Source organism: Mixophyes fleayi, chromosome 2 (assembly GCF_038048845.1).
Source record: "Mixophyes fleayi isolate aMixFle1 chromosome 2, aMixFle1.hap1, whole genome shotgun sequence".
Taxonomy (NCBI): domain Eukaryota; kingdom Metazoa; phylum Chordata; class Amphibia; order Anura; family Limnodynastidae; genus Mixophyes; species Mixophyes fleayi.
Genome location: NC_134403.1, coordinates 250,005,685 through 250,028,883, shown reverse-complemented (window position 1 = coordinate 250,028,883; position 23,199 = coordinate 250,005,685). Strand labels below are relative to the sequence as shown.

The 23,199-nt window shown below is 42.1% G+C and overlaps 1 protein-coding gene across 5 annotated transcripts in view; it reads left to right on the top strand.

The window, feature by feature from the left end:
* SYTL1 (synaptotagmin like 1) overlaps positions 1 to 23,199 on the top strand; it is a 59,847-nt gene that overhangs the window by 3,118 nt on the left and 33,530 nt on the right. For 3 of the 5 annotated variants that reach the window (XM_075195798.1, XM_075195799.1, XM_075195795.1), the window contains exon 2: positions 14,446 to 14,668. In XM_075195798.1, the coding sequence (XP_075051899.1) occupies positions 14,544 to 14,668 (125 nt within the window). In that variant the 5' untranslated portion in view covers positions 14,446 to 14,543. Of the gene's footprint in view, positions 1 to 12,920; positions 12,952 to 14,073; positions 14,111 to 14,445; positions 14,669 to 23,199 lie in introns of those variants that run through there. The other 2 variants (XM_075195797.1, XM_075195796.1) reach the window with 2 other exon arrangements.

Below are 23,199 nucleotides of genomic sequence, written 5' to 3'. Positions count from 1 at the left end.
TTTCCGCATGCATCTGTTTAATGTTTTTCAAAAAATACACTAATATGTTGCACCAAACATATATGTGCTTTATAAAAAATATGGCACAATACAGTAGGGTTAAAAAAGCATAACAGTATGTTTTTTTTGTGTCAGAAGGGGCAGAAATTCCACGTTCTAATGTCATATGCCTATTTCTATGTAGTTGTGCCCATTTGTTTTGGAAAGTACATGAATTAACGCATCAACATGCCATAAACTGGGGATACAAATGTTGCTCCTCCTGGGCAGATTGGGGTATTTATTCCTTGAGAAACATTGGCTAGGTGCAAGAATTGGTCTCCTATTGTACACACATACAAAAAATACATTCTTGTTATGGAATGAGACAATTAATGAGTTTCTGGGGGTGGAGATTATGCATTTTGATTTTTACATATTCTCAGAGATGCCAAAGACCGGGTAGTTGTCAGTTCATTCAATGCAGTACCTCATGTACTATCCTGGTGTAATATTAAAATGTGTCAAATGTGACACATGTAACAATGACAGACCTGATGTACCCTTTCTTTCAAGACTTCATTAAGACATAAATGTGCTCCAACAAGCAGTATATTATGGGTGTGGGGAAAATTATGTAATTAAGGGAATGGGTTAAATGTTATAGTGTGGACTTTAAAATTACTTTTTTACTTTTTCCGCCATGTACATTCCCATCTCAGATTTCAATCCCTTATTGGCTACACAAATCATTTGCATAGAGTTACATGTCAAAAATAGAAAGCAAGTTTACTCACAGTGGTCAACTATATGTGACGTACTTTCATATTTTGCTCTTAGTAAATTACTTTTGTGATATGCAACCTGATACACTTCAGGGGCTGTATAGTGCGGCCCTGTAACATTCAAAAGAGCCGCACACCACTCTTAATCTCAGTGATAAGTCAAACAATACATTTAATCAGAGAACAAGACACCTATCTATAATAACTTATCAACAGGCATTTTAATGCAGGATAAACAACTGTTGCAAGCATTCAAAAAGAAATCTGACATCAAGCAGGAGCCGCCTGTTGCCCATCACTGCTTTAGATTGTACTTATTGTGTGGCCCATTCTGACCATGGCATATAGGGCGCTACAGATTCCGTGGTGCCGAACAATCATTGTATAGGTATGGCAGGTCATAAGTTAATTACAGCCAGCACAGATACTTGTGCAAGTGTGAGTAAAAAAAAATCAGCTTAATATGTGATATCAGGGAAGTAAGAAGTATGCAGACATGAGACACAGGGGCGCACGCAGGGGGGGTTTCTGGTTCTCCAGAACCCCCCCCCCCTCCGCAAAGAAAGTGGGCTAAACAGTGCCCCTACATAGTACTGTACAGCAGCCGCGGCGCTGTCAAAGAAGCGTCCGCGGTGGTGCTGTATTGTAGTATAATACAGCGCATGCGCAGCAGCTCTCTCTCTCTCTCTCTCTCTTTTTCTCCCTCAATCAGTTCAGCTCTTAGTCTCTGCCGACATGTGAAGTTGGCTTCAGAGGGTGACACGGCGGAACACTGACGTTATCCTGTAAAGTGCTGGTGACTGGTAGGTTTTCTCAAGTGCTGAAGGCGACTAAACACTGGTTCTGCTTCATGATTGTATCCATGTGTGTCAGCACAAGTGTTGCTCATCCAGTTGGTAGATGGCATCCTTCAGTTGGCGTGATTACCTGGCATCTGGTATTTGTGCAGGACTTGGTTAAGGATATTGGTACTGGAAACCAAATCAGTACTACTCCCCAGCAATGGAACATACCAGTAATTGTTCTGTGATACGGTTCATTTTTGAGGGAGATCTTGCTGCTTATGAATGATGTATACAGTATATTAATAAGTATATTAATATTATTTTACCTCTAAGTGCTTCATCACGCCCATGCTCACTCATGTTCACTAAAGTGTGCAGGACTGCCCCCCTGAATCCTGAAGATTATAAACAGAGATATTCTCCTTATCTTATTGTGGATGACCCCTTGCTTCTTGTTGTCCTCTATTGGCTAATTGCTTGTCTTCCCTTTGTCTAATTGTTTACGTCTGATCTTTCAGTTCTACCTGTGCGTCCTGACATTGGTGTATGTGTTATCAAACCTGGACTTCCCATTAGACACAGTAGACTTGTACCAAAGTTTGTTGTAGGCTGGAAGGTGACAATATACATTGTGTTGAACTGAGTGGTTTGAGAATTGATAAAACATTTCTACAGTTAAATACACATTACTAGGTAGAAGAGGTATACTTAAGAACCATGATTTCAAAGAAGAAGGTATGAATTGTGCAGGCTAGTATCCAAAAATCCTGTTGTGTGACAGGTCCAGCAAAGCTACAAAATGTGCTATGCAAAAGCATACCTGTCAACGTTTGAGCTTTGTTATTCAGGACGGTGCGGCCTCTGACAAGGAGTCCTTTCCATGCCAGTGCTGGGTTGTGGAAGAGTCACATTTGGGGGATGCTACATCCCCTGGAAGGTAGCTTAGTCCTAACTGTCGTGATGGCGGAACAGTCTCCTAGAATCAAAACTGCCATTATTAAATCAGCATAGATTGGAGCATAGGCAAACCGAGGGGGGTTTCCTAGTGCCTGGGACCCCCCTCCAAGCTTGGGACACTGTATAATTGAGGTGGCTTGACCCTGCCCCCGCTTCACACGACTCTGCTTGAAAAGGGAGAGCTGCTTGCACCTAACAGTAGTGTGCGCAGCATTGCCCATGTATATTGTAGGGATAGGAAGAGTTGGAGAGCAGCCAAGCACTGTATAAAATTATAGACACGCCCCCATGCATGCTGGTCATGCCCACTGGCGGAATGGTGTGGAAACCCCCCTCTACAAATCCTGCGTTTGCCCCTGTGACATAGGGTACAGGGAGCAGCCCTATAGCCAATGAGAGCTTACATTCTAGAGGGAGGGGTAATGAGAGACAGTAGGTGCAAATGAGACACGAATGGTTGTTATGAGCAAAGGAAGTCGAGGGAGTGGACATAAAGTTCTAGGAGGGGGTAGGGTAGACAAGCATGAAGAGGTGGGTTTTGAAGGAGTGTTTGAAGTATTGTAGGTTGAAGGAGAATCTAGTAGAGTAAAGGAAGGTGTTCCATTGGTGAGAGGCAGAAGTGGTGGGAGAAGTCTTTGAGGTGGGTGCAGGAGGGGGTTTTAAGAGGGGAAGAGAGTTGAAGGTCAGTGATGGAGCTCTCCCGGGGAACACGGTAGAGAGGGATGTTGTTGACTGTGTGGGAGATGTGGGGATAGGTAGTGACAGTTGCAGGAGGAAAGATTTAGATATGTTAAGTTTGAGGAAGCATTGGAACATCCAGATGGAGATGACTGAGAGGCAGTTGGACACACAGGATAGGAAAAAATTGTAAGAGATAGGAGGAGGGAAAATAGATTTCGCCAGATGCCATTTGTGTAGAGGTGGTACTGGAGGGCGAAAGAGCGTATGAGTTCACAGAGAGAAGAAATAGAGAAGAATAGATTGCCAAGAACTGATCTTTGGGGGATACCTACTGATAGAAGATGAGGAGTGGAGCAAGAGTTGGAAGTAGACACATTGAAAGAGTGGCCTGAAAGGCAGGAGGCAAACCATGAAAAGACAGTGTCATAAAGGCCAATGGAGTGAAGGGTGTCAGGAAGAGGAGACAAATTGAGAGTGTCGAAAGTGGTGGATAAGTCGAGAAGTATGAGAAGGGAGACATGGCTCTTTGATTTAGCTAAAAGTATGTCAGGGTAGGGAGAAGAAGTGAGGATGAGGATGTTGTATTGGGGAAGCAGAGGGATCCAGAGGTAGGGGGAGAAGCATGACTGGGTGGAGGGAAGTACAGGGTGAAGGGAGAGAGCAGGGGCGAAGGGAGCAGACAGATTGAAATGCTTAAGGTAATGTGGTAAGTAAACATATTAATACAGAGTCAGGTAAAGTGAACAGGCAGCAGGTAATGAATGAAACAGCATGATAGTGAACTATTCACACTATTTGTTGGGTAATCCGACAAGAGTAAGCATTTGAGACAGGATAAAGTTACAGAAAAATTACAGAGCAGACACTCTACCTATGTTATGTACCCTAAGATGAAATAGGTGTTTTGTAATATATAAATAATAAAGTGTGTGGGAGAACCTAGTGTTTGTCTTGTTATAGGAACCGCATGGAGTTACAGTTACTTTGATGAATTTGATGAATGGGAAAGCACAGTGCATTCTTTTAGCTACCAATGTGCAATATGAAAGTTTTAAATTGGATTAATTAGTAATTGTCAAAATCACAGATTCAACAGGCACACTAATTAAGGAAGCAGCTCCTCCTCCTCAAAACATGACCACCCAAAAATGCTAAAATATTAGATACTAGCAGAATACCCGGCGTTGCCCGGGATTTAAAGAATGTTTATTTACAAAAATCAATCTAAATATTAAACATACATGTAAATATCATGTTAAAATTGGACCAGTAGAAGGTGAAAAGTGAAAATGTCAAACTGTATTTGAACTGTATATGATGGAACGAACCGATAAACAATTACTTCAAAACAGCTTGATAAACTTTATTTCTCGTTTCTTCATTTGGGGCAAATACATACAAATTTCTTGGTGATCCAACTCTTGAGCACACAACGTAAAATTGTGCATGAGAAAAGCAAGGTGATTCCAAGTTGACTCCAGCTACATGTAAAGATTGTCCTTGGGCCTTATTGATAGACATGGCAAAAGCTAAACGAACTGGAAATTGTAGACGCTTAAATTGAAATGGCATATCAGATGGAATGAGAGGTATGCGTGGAATGAAAGCATTGTCACCTTTTGCACAGCCTGTCAAAATAGTTGCTTCAATGAGATGAGAATTGAGCTTTTGGACTACTAATCTTGTACCGTTACAAAGTCTTGGAGGATTTAAATTTCTGAGAAGCATAATGGGTGATCCAATGTTCAGTACCAGGTTATGCGGTGGCATTCCGGGAGGTTGTAAAGAGTTTAAAAATTCAGTAGGATAGTGCACAGCCTCATTTTCTTCAACAACGGTATCTATTGATTTGTATAATATGGCTTTTCCAGGCAACTTTTCTTGAATGTTTAAGTTGATGTTGTTTACACAATTATTTTAGTTACTGGATGAAGCAGCATTAAACCATTCCCAATATTTAACAAATGATCAGCAAACTGACCGTCCATTGTGTTGCCATGCAGAGAAACTCTCATATTTGTGGTTAGTCGCAAAGTGCGAACATGCCTCCAAAGATGTGATGATTTAAGGCATGCATTAATTTCATCTGCCATTGTTCCTTTTGGAATGAACGGCAATGTTTGTCGAAAATCTCTAGCCAATACAACAGTGACTCCACCCATTAGTAAATCATTGCCTCTTAAAAATTGAAGTGTTTGATTGCGGGCCTGTAAAGCATTTTTGTGTGACATGGTGCATTCATCCCATACAATGACCTGACATTCCTGCAGAATCTTAGCTTTTTCTGTTCGTTTAGTGATATTGCAGATGGGAGTTTCACTTCGGGCCAGATTAAGCGGTAACTTGAAAGCTGAATGTGCTGTTCTTCCACCAGGGAGCAAAGTTGCAGCAATTCCAGAAGAGGCCACAGCAATAGCTATCTTGGAATGTACTCGAATTTTAGCAAGTAACAACTTGATGAGAAACGTCTTACCTGTTCTTCCGGGTGCATCCAGAAAAAATATATTTCCCCTTTTTTTTGGAACTTCTTCCAAGACATTGTTCCAGACATTCCAGAGTTATGGTCGTTTTGGATGATTTTTAGGTCTTACCCCCCTCGCCACCCCCACCCTTAGGAGTGCTAGGGGTGTCTTGCCCCCACAATATTTGTTGTCAGACTGTAAGTCATATGTGTACCAGGTTTGGTGTAAATTGTTCCAGACATTCCAGAGTTATGGTCGTTTTGGATGATTTTTAGGTGTTACCCCCCTCGCCACCCCCACCCTTAGGAGTGCTAGGGGTGTCTTGCCCCCACAATATTTGTTGTCAGACTGTAAGTCATATGTGTACCAGGTTTGGTGTAAATTGTTCCAGACATTCCAGAGTTATGGTCGTTTTGGATGATTTTTAGGTGTTACCCCCCTCGCCACCCCCACCCTTAGGAGTGCTAGAGGTGTCTTGCCCCCACAATATTTGTTGTCAGACTGTAAGTCATATGTGTACCAGGTTTGGTGTAAATTGTTCCAGACATTCCAGAGTTATGGTTGTTTTTGATGATTTTTAGGTGTTACCCCCCTTGCCACCCCCACCCTTAGGAGTGCTAGGGGTGTCTTGCCCCCACAATATTTGTTGTCAGACTGTAAGTCATATGTGTACTAGGTTTGGTGTAAATTGTTCCAGACATTCTAGAGTTATGGTCGTTTTGGATGATTTTTAGGTGTTACCCCCCTCGCCACCCCCACCCTTAGGAGTGCTAGGGGTGTCTTGCCCCCACAATATTTGTTGTCAGACTGTAAGTCATATGTGTACCAGGTTTGGTGTAAATTGTTCCAGACATTCTAGAGTTATGGTCGTTTTGGATGATTTTTAGGTGTTACCCCCCTCGCCACCCCCACCCTTAGGAGTGCTAGGGGTGTCTTGCCCCCACAATATTTGTTGTCAGACTGTAAGTCATTTGTGTACCAGGTTTGGTGTAAATTGTTCCAGACATTCCAGAGTTATGTTCGTTTTCGATGATTTTTAGGTGTTACCCCCTTTGCCACCCCCACCCCGTAATGAATTTCAATTTTAAATTTTTTTAGTTGCCTCCGTCATGTTTTAATACACTCGTATGCAAAATTTCATGATCTTCGCTTGAAAAATGTGGATTTGTATAGAAAGACAGACAGAAGGACAGAAGGACAAATTTTCTCTTTTATATATTAGATTAGATAGATTAGATTAGATTAGATATATTAGATTAGATTAGATTAGATAGATTAGATTAGATATACACAAAAAAAATAGAGGATACGGTCTGGCACTTCCTATAAACGTTTAGAGACCATACAACAGATAAAATCTCTCTATATACATAAGGACACATTATCCAAAATACTATTGAATAATTAAAGGTTACTGGGCCGTAAGATGATCACTTCTTTGGGTTTATAGTAAATCCATGATCTTCCTTCTAATAAGAGATGGGCGGGTCCGGTTCCCTGAGAACCGAACCCACCCGAACTTTGGCTATCCGAGTAACGAGCTGAGGAGGTCGGTACTCTCCCGCCCGCTCCGAATCTAAATTGAGGCCGAACGTCATAATGACGTCGTCGGATCTCGGGGCTCGGTTCTTGCGATACTTTAACATTATAAATACACGCCTCCACAGCAATCCATCGCCATTTGACAGAGAGAGACAGCAGGGTATAGTCACAGGCTGATTAGAGCAGGGACAGAGAATACAATATTCTTCTTGCAATTGCTCTAACAAAAATCGCTAGAGAAGAGAGGAGTATAGAGGTTTATAACTTTGTTTTAATATTTGGCTCTCCCCAGTGCTTTTGGGGTGTTCCCCATAATTGTGCATAAATATTTCTGGCTGTCAAAAGTCAGATCTGTCAGCAGCATCTTACCAAATAATTTTTAGCACTCCTCAGTGCTTTTGGGGTGTCCCCCATAATTGTGCATAAATATTTCTGGCTGTCAAAAGTCAGATCTGTCAGCAGCATCTTACCAAATAATTTTTAGCACTCCTCAGTGCTTTTGGGGTGTCCCCCATAATTGTGCATAAATATTTCTGGTTGTCAAAAGGCAGATCTGTCAGCAGTATCTACCAACTAATTTTTAGCACTCCCCAGTGCTTTTGGGGTGTCCCCCCTAATTGTGCACAAATATTTCTGGCTGTCAAAAGTCAGATCTGTCAGCAGCATCTTGCCAAATAATTTTTACCACTACAAGTGCTTTGCGCTCAGAAAGGATTCAAAGCAGTCCACATATTATCAGAATGAGCAACCAGGTTCTGTCACCAGTCCTGATGTTAGTGTTCCCAGTACGTCATCTGGCCAAGGCGATGTCAAACAACAGAGTGTTTCCAAATCAGTGCAAAAAACAAAAACCCCCAAAAAATTTACTGTGTTGAAGCGAAAAAGAAGTGTTACTGAGCAAAAGTTAAGTGCCGATAAAAAAAAAATTGCCAACATGCCATTCTACACACGCAGTGGCAAAGAGAGAATGAGGCCTTCACCTTTGGCTATTAGTGGCAGATCCAAAAATGTTACCGAGCCTACAAGTGGTGCACAACTACTGTTACGCGTCAAAGCCGAGCTGCAAGATAACAGTAAGGCATTGGAGGATAATGTTTGCTCTGAATCAGAAATGATACTGATCCCTGTGGAGAGTCCATCCAACAGTGGGATGTGTAATCGTGAGCATTCTTTTAGTGTACCCATAAAGAAGGGCCCTTTCAGCAGTTCTGCTGATGTGTACCTGAACAGCCCAAGTGTAGCCGGTGATACAGAAATTGAGGATGCCACTTTGGAAATAGAAGAGGATGAGGGGGAGATTTATGGAGGTGACGAGGGCGCTAATGAGGATGTTGATGATTATGATGCAGACAGATACCAAATTGCCTTTCTCAATTTCTATTTATATTCTAGATTATGTAACGGCTGAATAGTTTTCTATTTTATTCCTAGTGGAGAGGGGATCTGATGCAGACAGATACCAAACTGCATTTGTCCATTTCTTTGTATATTCTAATTTCTAGTTCTACAGTCTATGCAGGCTGCTTTTTTTTTCTATTTTACTACACGTGGATGGGGGGGGGTCTGATGCAGACAGATACCAAACTGCCTTTGTCCATTTCTTTATATATTCAAATTTCTAGTTATACAGTCTATGCAGGCTGCTTTTTTTTCTATTTTACTACACGTGGATGGGGGGGGGTCTGATGCAGACAGATACCAAACTGCCTTTGTCCATTTCTTTGTATATTCGAATTTCTAGTTCTACAGTCTATGCAGGCTGCTTTTTTTATATTCAACTACAAGTGGAGGGCGGGGGGTGGGCTTAGATAGCCACCAAAGTACCATGGTCCATTTAATTGTACTTTCTAGCTCCATAATCTGTGCAGGCTGCTTTTTTTATATTCAACTACAAGTGGAGGGTGGGGGGGGGGGGGGGGCATAGATAACCACCAAAGTACCGTGGTCCATTTAATTTTACTTTCGAGCTCCACAGTCTGTGCAGGCTGCTTTTTTTATATTCAACTACAAGTGGAGGGCGGGGGGGGGGGGGGGGGGCAAAGATAGCCACCAAAGTACCGTGGTCCATTTAATTTAACTTTCTAGCTCCACAGTCTGTGCAGGCTGCTTTTTTAATATTCAACTACAAGTGTAGGGTGTAATATACACCCAAAGACGATGGCTACATTGCCAATAATCAAAGATGGAGGAGGTAGACAACCAGGTTTGACTGTATAATTTGCAGACAAGTGTTCGCATTAAGGACGGCCTACCAAGGATTAAACTGTTTTTTCATAATTTATTAGCTTTAGAATTACCTCACTTATCTAAGAAACTGGTGGAGCACTAAAGTAGGTTATTTTAGACCAAAAAAATTGTATTTTTTTCAAAAATAGCAAAACAAAACCAAAACACGCAAGGGCGGTTTTGCAAAACCAAAACCAAAACACAAAGGTAATCCAGATCCAAAACCGAATACAAAACCAAAACACGGGGGTCAGTGACCATCTCTACTTCTAATGTCTCCTCCAGGCACAATCCCATATATGGATGCAATGAATACTTGATTTCAATTATCCACGGCATTCAGAACTCAAGGATGTTTCCTCTCCGTACACATCTCATGTAGATCTTTTGTGAACACAATCTCATGTGTGAGTGCAAACGTGTCCATATATATATATATATATATATATATATATTTATATACATACATATATATATATATATATATATATATATATATATATATATATATATATACAGATTTTATCTGTTGTATGGTCTCTAGACGTTTATAGGAAGCGCCAGACCTTATCCTCTAATTTTGTTGTGTGTATAAGTAATTGTGTAGAACCCACAATAAGATTTTTTTTATGTAGTAATAGTCATGCCTTATTATAAGAATTCCTGTAGCTTAACAACAGTATAAGATTATCTGTGGTTTGATAGAGTGCTTCCATTTACTGCAAGAATCACTTTGACATTCGCAGTAAACACTGAATAAAATGATGGTTCACGTGTGAAATTACTGTAAGTTTGAATGCGGCATATAGGCTAATTGTTGCCATGGTGGACATCAAACATACTATTTGGATTCTATTATAATACATCATAAATGGATACTCAATGCTGAGGTGGTGATATTTTTTTCAGAGCAAAAGGGGGCAATTACTTGCTTAAGGACTGAGACTATTTAATGACAATTACTCACATATTACCATATGAATACCATATTTGGATAGAGATGTGAGATTACAGAACAGAATTTTACTTACTATATGAATTAATACCTGTATTTATAAGAAACATCTCTAAATGATTGATTGGATTATGGTAGTTGTATAAGAATCCTAAAATCATAGGTTTCATCTATTCAACTATTCAGAACTCACTTGCAATATACCTCTTAATAAGGGTTATGAAAAGTAACAATGTTATGAATGAAGGATACTTACATTTTACAAGTCTCCAACCCTTATAAATATGAAAGAATTTATAAGTACATGAATACCGAATGAAGGCGATCCGAATTGAAAAGAAATATATTCCCTTATTCATGTCCTACATTATAGGAGTTTGGAGGTCTTAGCATCTATGATCGCCTTTTGGAGTGTGAAGCATTGAAGAAATGCACATTGCTAAAATGCATATATATATAACAAACAAACAGATATATAGAATGGCGCTCACAACCACAACGTAGTCACAATATTGCAGTATAATAAGCAGAAAAGTTCCAGATGTATAGATAGCTCAAGTATGAGCGACAGCCACGATACCCTGTAGCCAGATGGTTAATCCGGAAATGAAGACACTGTAACAGAAGACAGGCAGGGCGCCTCAATGTGTATTACCACTTGTATAGCATAAATGGATATAATATCATGCGTACCATAAGGTATTGATGGGTCGTCTAATCAGAGAAGGAAGATCCTCTTCATAAATTGTTCCTCCCAGTTGGTAAAATAATGGACAATGCAGAAAACAGAACACAACATAGAGTAGTATTGTCAGGATGTGCAATCACACCACCTGTGAAATATATACCACCTATGGGACTTCCTTATCGTGCAGAAACACATATGCCCAGAAATCAACAATTATGATATATAGGACACCCGTGTGTACCAACCCAAAAAAGGGTATACAAATATAAACTGCGTACCAGATGGTCTCTTCAAATTGGCACAAAATCAATCCTTTGGAGGATCAGTTGTACAATCCCTCTCTTCAAATCTCAGTCATTGGCAGCAATAATGACAAGAAAGGAGGTGTAAAAAATACAATAGCGCTTTATTAAAAAATAAATATATGCACTTACATCAAGGAGTGCAGATAGATGTTTAGGTAGTAGGCTCAACGCGTTTCGTCCCGGTAAAACGGGACTTCATCAGGAGCAATTCATCACTTGCCATTCATATATATTTAACTTCAGAGATTATTTGCATTTCATCTTTACAATTGGAATGGCTGAATGGATCTAAGGTTACTCTATACCAGCCAAATAATAAATAAAAACACACTTTAGAGTGTACTAATTAGAATCATACATATCACACTAAGACCAGTTGATAGAAATGTTTTTAATTCGCAAATATTCACATTATCACTTTTGCACTTTCTAGATTTTAATATTTCTCTGAACCAGGTATTTATGAATTTTACATACATTAAAAACACTTTATTGGACTTCAGAGTGCCCTGGTTAAGAACATTCTTCTTTTTTTTCTTTGTTTCCGAGACTTCTGTTCCTAGGAGTGTCAGATGCAGGAGACTAGCTTATATTGCTAAGTTTTACATGAGCTTTGACTGTTGGAGTAATCCATACCTGATAAAGGTGTTTTCTTTATTGTGTAGATGTTACATAATTTTCTCCATGCGCGGGGTGTCAAGGATTTAGCAATGAGACATCTGGCTGCCAACAGAATATGGCAGGCTAGCTTAGCAGAGTGTTTAGTGTATCTGCCTCTTGTAGAGGATAGCAAAGAAGAAAGGTCCAGGATCCTTAATGACAGGACACAGAAGGGGAGAGGCTAAATAGTTTCGCACTCTGTCCCAATAGGCAGAGATATTTAGACAGGTCCACCAAATATGATGGAATTTTTGTCAGCAATCCCTCCAACAATTTTGAGTGCAGGAATTGAAAATTACTGATATTTTGACAGGGGTGTAGTACCACCTGTACTTTATAGGTGTTTTCTTCAACCAAGGTTGACATTGAGTTAGATGCTATACATTCCCTAATTGTTTCCAGGTATTCTTCCTCGGGAGGGGGGAGGAGGCGGTCAGGACCCACATACTCTTGTGTCTGTTTTGAAATCCGAGGAATGACTCCTGCAAGAGTCCATAAAGGAATGAGATTATGCCTTACCTTAAAGGTGAAAAGATGCATAGTTTCTAAAATTCAATTGAATTTCTTAAAACCTTGTCTGCTGGAAAGGTACCCCATGAAGTGTCTTATCTGAATTTAGTTTTAAATTTTGTGGGTGAGTTCAAGATGTTTGTTTTGGAGAGTTTTAAAGGTAGGTCAGGTCCAGGGTTGGGAATAGAGATATGAGAGGCCTGAAATAAAGTGTGGATTCTTATATATATGCGTGAAAACCCCTCTCTACAAATCCTGCTTGCCCCTGAAGCATATAGTAGTAAGTGTAAGCTTCATCTGAAGTATGTGATTGGTTATTGTTAACAGTACAGATCAGTTCTGATTTGTTGATATAACAGCAGCTATTTACCGTTAGCAGAGGGAGCTTCAGTAATCAAGAGGAGGTGATAAATCCAGTGAGTTTACTTCATGTACATGTTGGCCATTACAATAAGTTTGCTATGGGCCTACAAATGTCTAATTCTGAAACTGAAAATATGCAGCACTATGCAGGCTACGTTACAGTTGTATTAAACACAAACTTCCCCATGCAAGCAGAATCAAATGGCTCAAGGTGTAGAGTAAGTTGTGAGGGCGAGACTTTTTATATATATCCAATAACTCAAAGATTCTATAAATAGCCCAGGAATAATGGCTATTGCACATAGTTGTCATAGCTGAGTTATAAGCTTGCATTGCAGTACTCAGTTACAAAGAGGATGTCTACCAGGCTTATTTACATGTAACCAGAGTCGTGAGATTACGTTCCTCATTTCTTTGTGTAGCATAGCAGAGTAAAGGTGGCAAGTGTTACCACTGTACCCTTCTCTTTCTTTAAGTCAGTATTTTCTTTCTGGGTGGGGTGAATTTCAATGAGCTTCAGTGCACACTCCAGTTCACAGGTAATGCTCCCGCCCCAGTACTCCTCTGTCAATGATGAGCTTTAAAGAGCCACTGACATAAAATACTAGTTGATTCTATATGAGAATGGATTTTTAGTAGTCAAATATATAATTTTACACACTTATATCATGGTAAAACTTGATTCTTTGCTGTCAGGCCTTATATTGAGGCCACCTGAAGAAGCTGTCTTGAGTAGCACATTATGGGAGCAGTAAAATGAAGGGAATTAATAGTACTTAAATAAATGTAAATTAATAGTTTCTACCTTGCCGATAGATTTAGCATAAATTAAATTAACAGTTGTTGTCTTTTGAAGTGTATACCACAAAAGCAGACATGTATATAGGATATGGTATTGGTATATGGGATAAAATCAATGCCATCTTAGTTTCTGCCTCAAAGTCACCCTCATTAATCTCCAAATTCTTTATTTGGCTTATGGGTAAGAAATCTGGTATGTATTGGAAGAAAATATTTCCCCATAATCAGAGCCTTATGTCAAATGTATCATCTTTTAAAAATTGGGTTTAGTAGTCTGTTGAAATTATTTTTCTGTAACCCCTCCTTTGCCAGACATCTGCTGTTCATCACTTCCTGATATGATGTTTGTGGTAATTGAATTAAACACATCCTGTCCTTACACCGCCAAATAACAGCAACCGTATGCATGATGTAAGTTGTATGTATGCTGTATGACATATTAATATCCTTCTGTGATTTTTGTTTACATCCTGAGGGCATATTTTATGTATGTATTCTGTTAATTTACCTAAATTAAATCAAATAGTTGTGTTAATTATGTTTGTATACATTTTTGTGACATGCATCTAAAAATTTTGTGTACAAAGCATGTGTGTATTATACAGTTATAAAGTAGTTTGTTTGTGCAAGTGTAAAACTTTCCTGTACAGTGATATAATTAAGTAAATACATAATGCTGGTAGTATTAATATATGCCTCATGTGCCATACAATACATATTCATCTTTGCTTTATGTGCTTCCCTAGCTGCCAAGTGGTTATCTTGAAGGACATCTACCCATAGTCCTTTACCTGGTATACCTGACCTGTGCCCCTTACTGGTGGGGGGCCAATGTGGGCAAAGCATGGAAATGGACGAGAGCGGGGACCTTCTGGATCTCAGTTTCTTGACAGGGGAGGAGCAAAGAGTCATAATTCAGGTTCTAGAGCGAGACACAGAACTAAAGGAGAAAGACGAGCAGCGTGTACGGTAAGTGATTAAAAAATGACTTACCTTGCAAGTTTTTGAAGGCTATACTCTCTGGAAATGATAGTGTTAAAAAGTGAGTTTGTTATGAAACGCTATTGAGCAGCGTTGCAAACATCAGTTGATCAATGCATTCCTTGGGCAGAGTTCTCATTTGACTGAGCTTTTAATTCTTTAGTTTCTAGAACACACAAAATCAAGGACTCACCAATGAGCATTGAGCACACTTAGAATATTTTATTATTGCTTTATTCGTGTTTTTTTCTGTCACATATCATGCATTATAGCATTATGTTATCAGGGGCAAACGCAGGATTTGAGGAGAGGGGTTTGCACGGCACACAACCAGTGGGCGCGACCAGCATGCATGGGGGCATGGCTATAATTTTAGACAGTGCTTAGTAGCTCTCCAACTCTTCCAATTCCCTTTTAAATACACAAGCAATGCTACTTGCACTACTGTTAGGTGCATGCAGCTCCCCCTTCATGAGCATAGAAGTGTGAAGTGGGACATAACTCCCAACTGTCCCTGTAGTCGGGACAAAGTCCTGACTGAGTGGGTCAGTCCCCAAACTCAGCCCCACAGGAATCAGGACAGTTGGCAGACTGCCCTGCTCTCTCCTACCTGTTCTTCCCGCTTTCAATACTTGTTGCTGCTGCTTGGGTCCTAAGCTCAGTTGTGCTTGTCTGGATCCTGGAATCTTGGTTCCCTGTTTGGAAATAGAATAGGTACATGAGATATAGAAATACCAGCAATGAGTGAACACAGTAGGCCTCCCTGCCTCTATGCAGTCCGACATTAAATCAAAACAACTCATGTTTTATTATTAGTGCCCCTTTCTTGCAACCAGCCTGACTGTAAAATAAGTTTATTCACCTTTAATAAAAAGACCTATTTCCCCCAAACAACCCCAACATTAAATAGTAATCACATTTATTAAATAAACCTATTTCAGACCATAGATTAAATAACTTGCATTCACTTTTAAGAAATAGCAATAGTTTTTCCAAAACTCAGCCACACATTTAATTAATAGCGCCCAAACCACTCCAACATTAAATTAATCATCCCACCCTACATTGATAAGTCTGTACCAACCCCACTATTAATTGAAATTGCCCCACCATCACCCCTCAAACAAAATAACACCCATTAATTAGCCACTACCTACCTCACACTACATCATTACATTGCCACAAGCCCCCTGTGCCATCACACACACACCACATTGCCACAAGCCCCGTGCCATCACACACGCACCACATTGCCACAAGCCCCGTGCTATCACACACACTACATTGCCACAAACCCTTGTGCCATAACACATGCACTACATTGCCACAAGCCTCCTGTGCCATCACACACTACATTGTCACAAGCCCCTTGTGCCATCACACACGCACTACATTGCCACAAGCCTCCTGTGCCATCACACACACTACATTGCCACAATCCCCTGTGCCAACACACACACTACATTGCCACAAGCCCCCTGTGCCATCACACACACACACACACACACACACACACACACACACACACTACATTGCCACAAGCCTCCTGTGCCATCATACACACTACATTGCCACAGTCCCCTGTACCAACACACACACTACATTGTCACAAGCCTCCTGTGCCATCACACACACTACATTGCCACAAGCCCCCTTGTGCCATCACACACATTATACTGCCACAAACCCCCTTGTCAACACACAGACACACAACATTGACATCATCCCCCCCCTGCTGCCCTCACACACAACACAGACACAGACCACTCACTTACTTACCTTTACGTGATTTGATCCTTTTGAAATGGCAAGTGATGAATTGATTAATCTTATTGTGACTGGATCACTTTATAAATAGCTTATGGTATAAATTTATTTAAAGGAAATAGCGCAGGGTGCTTATTTATATTATTGCAAATGCTTGCTCTGGCCGAAGGCCCGGCAGGGTGTCATTACTGTGTGGCCTTTTGTCCAGAGTGTTAGAACCTGTCTGAACATTATACACAGCACAAGATGTAGGAATTCACAGCAAGTTTTAGGATATCACAGATAAGTGTAAATATTGTTAGCTTTGCATTGCATGTAAATCCGTGTTTGGGTAGACAAATTGCATCCTGATTCTAAAAATAGCTCAGACCTCAAGGGGGCTGGCTTACCCTGTGAAACTGTGTCCAAATCTGTATCAAAAGCACTGACTTGTATTGAAAATTGTTCTTCTGGTTCCATCTGACCTGATCACTGGTACCTTCAACCAGTGTGACTGCAAATAAACATCACTTGCCTCATGACCTGCTTGAAAACGTCTTCCATGCTGAAAATCCTGTGACCTACAGATTAGACCCAAAATTGAATCCGTTCCCGGCTGTTTCTGAGGTTTGGACCCAGCATCCAGTACCACCGCTCTGCCCGCTACCCAGCAGCTCTGGCCAGTGTGATAGGCCTGGGGGGGTTCATCCACAGCAACCCTGATCCATAGGAAGAGGTCAGAAGTACCAGCCCAGGTACACCAGTAACAGGGTACATTAGCAGCGTCAGTTATCCAGAAGAAACCCGGTTCTGGATGCCGGTAAAGGAGTCCAGTGGTGGCAGCATTTGTAAAGCCCCTCCTACTGCGGTGGGAGGGTGCATTTGGGATAACTAGAGGGAACAGTGGCAAAGTAAGCCCAGCCGGTTCCCAGCAGCAACAGACAGGGTGGCATAGGCAGCCCAGCCTGTCACAGATTTCTGGCGGCAAGCGGCGAAATATCCGTAGGCGGATTTTCATGCACCAGTCAGCGGACGCACTGTTAGGAGTATTTAGCCGAGTAGTGCTCCCTAGTGAGATCTTAACTGATCAAAGGACACAATTCATAAGTGAATTGGTCCAGTGTCTCTGGGCAAACTTTGGAGTGCTGCAACTCCGTACTGCCCCCTACCATCCCCAGACTAACAGACTGTGCGAGCGGTTTAATGTCACTCTGAAGCAGATGCTATAGGCATTTGCAACTTCGGAGTGTGGGGACTGGGAACGCTACCTGCCGCACCTCCTGTTTGCTTATCGGAAGGTGCCAAAGGAGTCTACTGGCTTCTCCCCCTTTGAACTACTCTATGGCTCAGAGTTCGTGGGCCTCTTGACCTGTTTTGGGAGTCTTGGGAAGGGGAGCTACCCACCTAGGATGTCTCTGTGGTGGAGTATGTGTTGAAGCTCAGAGATTGGTTAGAAAATATCTTGGGGCTTGCGCAGACTAACCTAGCAGAAGCGCAGGTGAAACAGAAGACTTAGTATGATCAGGGCACGTGTGCCGGTCTTAAAACGCCTGAGTGACATCACTTGCGTGGTGTAATTTGATAGCGATGGTAGGAGGCAGCGGACTTACCACGTAAATATGTTGAAGGCATACCACGAGCGTGTGGAGTCGGTAGCAGTTGTTTGCTGCTTACTGACTTAGGAACCAGGAAGTGAACCACTACCTGACCTCCTTGCGGATGCCAGAGTTGAAGGTGGTGTAGAGGAAGTGGGCTGGGATGAGCAGTTGAGTGCCCGCAAATGGGAGCAGCTTGAGGCAGTCCTGTGGCCCATTGCAACTCAGTTCAGTAGGAAGCCCGTTCAGATCTCCTTGGTGATGCACCATGTGGACACTGGTGAGCATAGGCCAGTTAGGCAACCCGCTTATCGGGTCTCACCAGAGGCCAAGGAAAATATATACAAGCAGGTACAGGAAATGCTTGCATAGTCTATGAGCATACTCCGTTTATTGGTTCCCAAGAAGGACAAGACAACGCAGTTTTGTGTAGACTACCGCCGGTTGAGCGACGTGACTGTGTCTGATGCCTATCTCCTGCCCGAAATTGACGCTCTGTTAGACGAGTTAGCTGGAGCAAAGTATATTTCCACCTTTGATTTGAGCAAGGGGTATTGGGAGATACCGCTGACCTCCAAATCTCAGGAACGGTCGGCCTTCATCATCCTATTTGGCCTGTTCGAGTATAAGACCATGCCATTTGGGATGAAGAATGCGCCAGCCACCGTCCAGTGTGTGGATGGTTACCTGCTGGAAGGGTATAAAGGCTTTGCTCAACCTTACTTGGATGACATTGCCATTTTCAGTAATCCTGGGAGGACCATCTGAAACATGTAGGGCATGTGTTGGAGAAAATTCAGTAGGCAGGTCTGACCATCAGAGCAGACAAGTGTCAAATGGGGAAGTTAAAGGTGCAGTACCTGGATCATCGTGTGGGGGGAGGTAGGGATAAGCCAGAACCAGCTAAGGTAGAGGCAATCCGAGACTGGCCCCGGCCCACAACCCAAAGACAAGTACTGTCCTTCTTAGGCACCTCAGGCTACTGCAGATGTTTTGTCCCACACTTTAGCACTGTAGCGAAGCCCTTGACAGATCTCACTAAGAAGAAACTCCCCAAAGTAGTTGACTGGACACCCGCTTGAGAGCTGGCATTTCAGTCGTTAAAGGAAGCCCTGGTTTGTGCTTCAGTACTGTTGGCGCCCAATTATGACAAGGACTTTAATGTGCAAACTGACGCGTTACAGTACGGACTGGGAGCAGTACTTAGCCAGGTGGGGCCAGATGGGCAGGAGCACCCTGTGGCCTATTTGAGCAGAAAACTGCTAAACCGAGAGGTGGGATATGCCACAATTGAGAAGGAATGTTTGGGCAGTGAAAAAACTTCAACCTTATTTGTATGGACAAAATTTTACTGTGGTGACTGATCATAATCCTTTAAAGTGGCTACAACACACCTCAAGGGAAAATGGCAGATTGCTGCTCTGGAGCCTTGCCCTTAAAATGAATTACTTTCACATAATTCACAAGTAAGGAAAGGTTCACAGCAATGCGGATGGACTGTCTCGGCAGGAAGAGCCGGATCCCCCCGGGTCACCCCCGGAAACCCTAAGTGACTGTGCATCAGGAGCCAAATCGTTGGGACATGGCACGTTGGTTGCCCGCATGGCCAAGGGAGGGAGGAGTGTGACTGGATCACTTATAAATAACTTATGGTATTGTAAAAGAGCTTCAAGAGGTCAAATTGACTGTCAGCTTTATAGCAGAAGCATTAGTTGATTCTCTAAAACTATTTGCCTGTTATGCACATTATATGCAGAGAAAACAAAAATGTAGTTTCCTATACAGCTTCACTTAGAGAGTCTAGACTTGGCCTGGCCAACTTGTGGATCTCCAGGTGTTGTGAAACATCAAGAAAAGGGAGGGGGACAGTAGTGTTCAAATAGGAAGGGACAGTAATGTGTTAAAAGGAGGGGAACAGTATTGTGTTAAAAGAAGGGGAACGGTAATGTGGAAAAAGGAGTGGGAAAGTAATGTGGAACAAGGAGGGGGACAGTAATTTTCAAGAAAGGGGGGGGACAGTAATGAGGAAAAGGAGGGGGAATTTAATGTTCAAGAAATAGGGGGCAGTAATGTGGAAAAAGGAGGAGGGGTGCAGTAATGTTCAAGAAAGAGGGGGACAGTAATGTGCAAAAAGGAGGGGTACAGTATGTTGAAAAATGAGGGGGACAGTAGTGTGGAAAAAAGAGGGGGACAGTAATGTGGAATAAGGAGGGGGCAGTAATGTTCTAGAAGGAGGGGGACAGTAATGTTAAGGAAGGACGGGTACAGTAATGTGGAAAATGAGGGGGACAATAATGTTCAGGAAGGTGGGGAACAGTAATGCAGAAGAAAAAGGGGGACAGTAATATTCAAGAAGGAGGGGGACAGTAATATTAAAGAAAGAGAGGGTCAGTAATGAGGAAAAAGGAGGGGGACAGTAATGTGGTTGAAGGAGGGGTACAGTAATGTGAAAAAGGAGGGGGCAGTAATGTTCAAGAAGGAGAGGGACAGTAATGATAAGGAAGGAGGGGTACAGTAATTTGGAAAATGAGGGAGACAGTAATGTTCAAGCAGGTGGGGAACAGTAATGCAGAAGAAAAAGGGGGACAGTAATATTCAAGAAGGAGGGGGACAGTAATATTCAAGAAAGAGGGGGTCAGTAATGAGGAAAAAGGAGGTAGACTGTAATGTGGAAGAAGGAGGGGTACAGTAATGTGGAAAAAGAAGGTGGAAAGTATGTGGAAAAAGGAAGGGGACAGTAATGTGGAAAAAGGAAGGGGACAGTAATGTGGAGAAAGGAGGGGGACAGTAATGTGGAAAAAGATGGGGCAGTAATGTTCAAGAAGGAGAGGGACAGTAATGATAAGGAAGGAGGGGTACAGTAATTTGGAAAATGAGGGAGACAGTAATGTTCCAGAAGGAGGGGTACAATAATTCAGAAAAAAGAGGGGGACAGTAATGTTCAAGAAGGACGGGGACAGTAATGTTCAAGAAGGACGGGGACAGTAATGTAGAAAAGGAGGGGGGCAGTAATGTTCAAGAAAGAGGGGGTCAGTAATGTGGAAAAAGGAGGGAGACATTAATGTTCAAGAAGGAGGGGGACATTAATGTGGATAAAGAGGGGAACAGTAATGTTAAAAAAGGAGGGGGACAGTAATGCTCAAGAAGGAGGGGGACAGTAATGTGGAAAATGAGGGGGACAGTAATGTTCAAGAAGGTGGGGGAGAGTAATGCAGAAAAAAGAGGGGGACAGTAATGTTCAAGAAGGAGGGGGACAGTAATGTTCAAGAAGGAAGGGGACAGTAATGTGCAAAAAGGAGGGGGTACAGTTTGTAGAAAAGGAAGGGGAGAGTAATATTCCAAAATTAGGGGGACAGTAATGTGGAAAAAGGAAGGGGGCAATAATGTTCAAGAAGAAGGGGGAAAGTAGTGTGGAAAAGGAGGGGGACAGTAATGTGGAAAAAGGAGGTGAACAGTAATATGGAAAAAAGAAGGGGCAGTAATGTTCAAGAAAGAGGGGGACAGTAGTGTGGACAATGGAGTGGGCAGTATTGTTCGAGAAAGAGGGGGACAGTAATGTAGAAAATGAGGGGGACAGTAATGTGGAAAAAGGAGTGGGACAGTAATGTGGAAAAAGGAGGGGGCAGTAAAGTGCAAGAAAGAGGGGGTCAGTAATGAGGAAAAAGGAGGGGGACAGTAATGTGGAAGAAGGAGGGGTACAGTAATGTGGAAAAAGGAGGTGGACAGTATGTGGAAAAAGGAAGGGGACAGTAATGTGGAAAAAGGAAGGGGACAGTAATGTGGAAAAAGGAGGGGGACAATAATGTGGAAAAAGGAGGGGACAGTTATGTTCAAGAAGGAGAGGGACAGTAATGATAAGGAAGGAGGGGTACAGTAATTTGGAAAATGAGGGAGACAGTAATGTTCCAGAAGGAGGGGTACAGTAATTCAGAATAAAGAGGGGGACAGTAATGTTCAAGAAGGACGGGGACAGAAATGTAGAAAAGGAGGGGGGCAGTAATGTTCTAGAAAGAGGGGGTCAGTAATGTGGAAAAAGGAGGGAGACATTAATGTTCAAGAAGGAGGGGGACATTAATGTGGATAAAGAGGGGGACAGTAATGCTCAAGAAGGAGGGGGACAGTAATGTTAAGGAGAAGGGTACAGTAATGTGGAAAATGAAGGGGACAGTAATGCAGAAAAAAGAGGGGGACAGTAATGCAGAAAAAAGAGGGGGACAGTAATGTTCAAGAAGGAGGGGGACAGTAATGTTCAAGAAGGAAGGGGACAGTAATGTGCAAAAAGGTGGGTGTACAGTTTGTAGAAAAGGGAGGGGAGAGTAATATTCCAAAATTAGGGGGACAGTAATGTGGAAAAAGGAGGGGGACAGTAATATGGAAAAATCAGGGGGCAGTAATGTTCAAGAAAGAGGGGCACAGTAGTGTGGACAATGGAGTGGGCAGTATTGTTCGAGAAAGAGGGGGACAGTAATGTAGAAAATGAGGGGGGCAGTAATGTGCAAGAAAAAGGGGGTCAGTAATGTGGAAAAAGGAGTGGGACAGTAATGTGGTAAAAGGATGGGGCAGTAATGTGGAAAAAGCAGGGGGCAGTAATGTTCAAGAAGGAGGAGGACAGTAATGATAAGGAAGGAGGGGTACAGTAATGTGGAAAATGAGGGAGACAGTAATGTTCAAGAAGGATGGGGACAGTAATGTGGAAAAGGAGAGGACAGTAATGTTAAAGAAAGAGGGGTCAGTAATGTGGAAAAAGAAGGGGGACAGTAATATTCAAGAAGTAGGGGGACAGTAATGTTCAAGAAGGAAGGGGAAAGTAATGTTCAAAAAGGAGGGGGTACAGTATGTAGAAAAGGAAGGGGGCAGTAATATTCCAAAACTGGTGGGACAGTAATGTGGAAAAAGGAGGGGGGCAGTAATGTTCAAGAAGAAGGGGGAAAGTAGTGTGGAAAAAGGAGGGGGACAGTAATATGGAAAAAGGAAGGGGCAGTAATATTCAAGAAAGAGGGGGACAGTAGTGTGGACAATGGAGTGGGCAGTATTGTTCGACAAAGAGGGGGACAGTAATGTAGAAAAAGGAGGGGGGCAGTTATGTGCAAGAAAAAGGGTATCAGTAATGTGGAAAAGGAGTGGGACAGTAATGTTGAAAAAGGAGGGGGGCAGTAATGTTCAAGAAGAAGGGCGAAA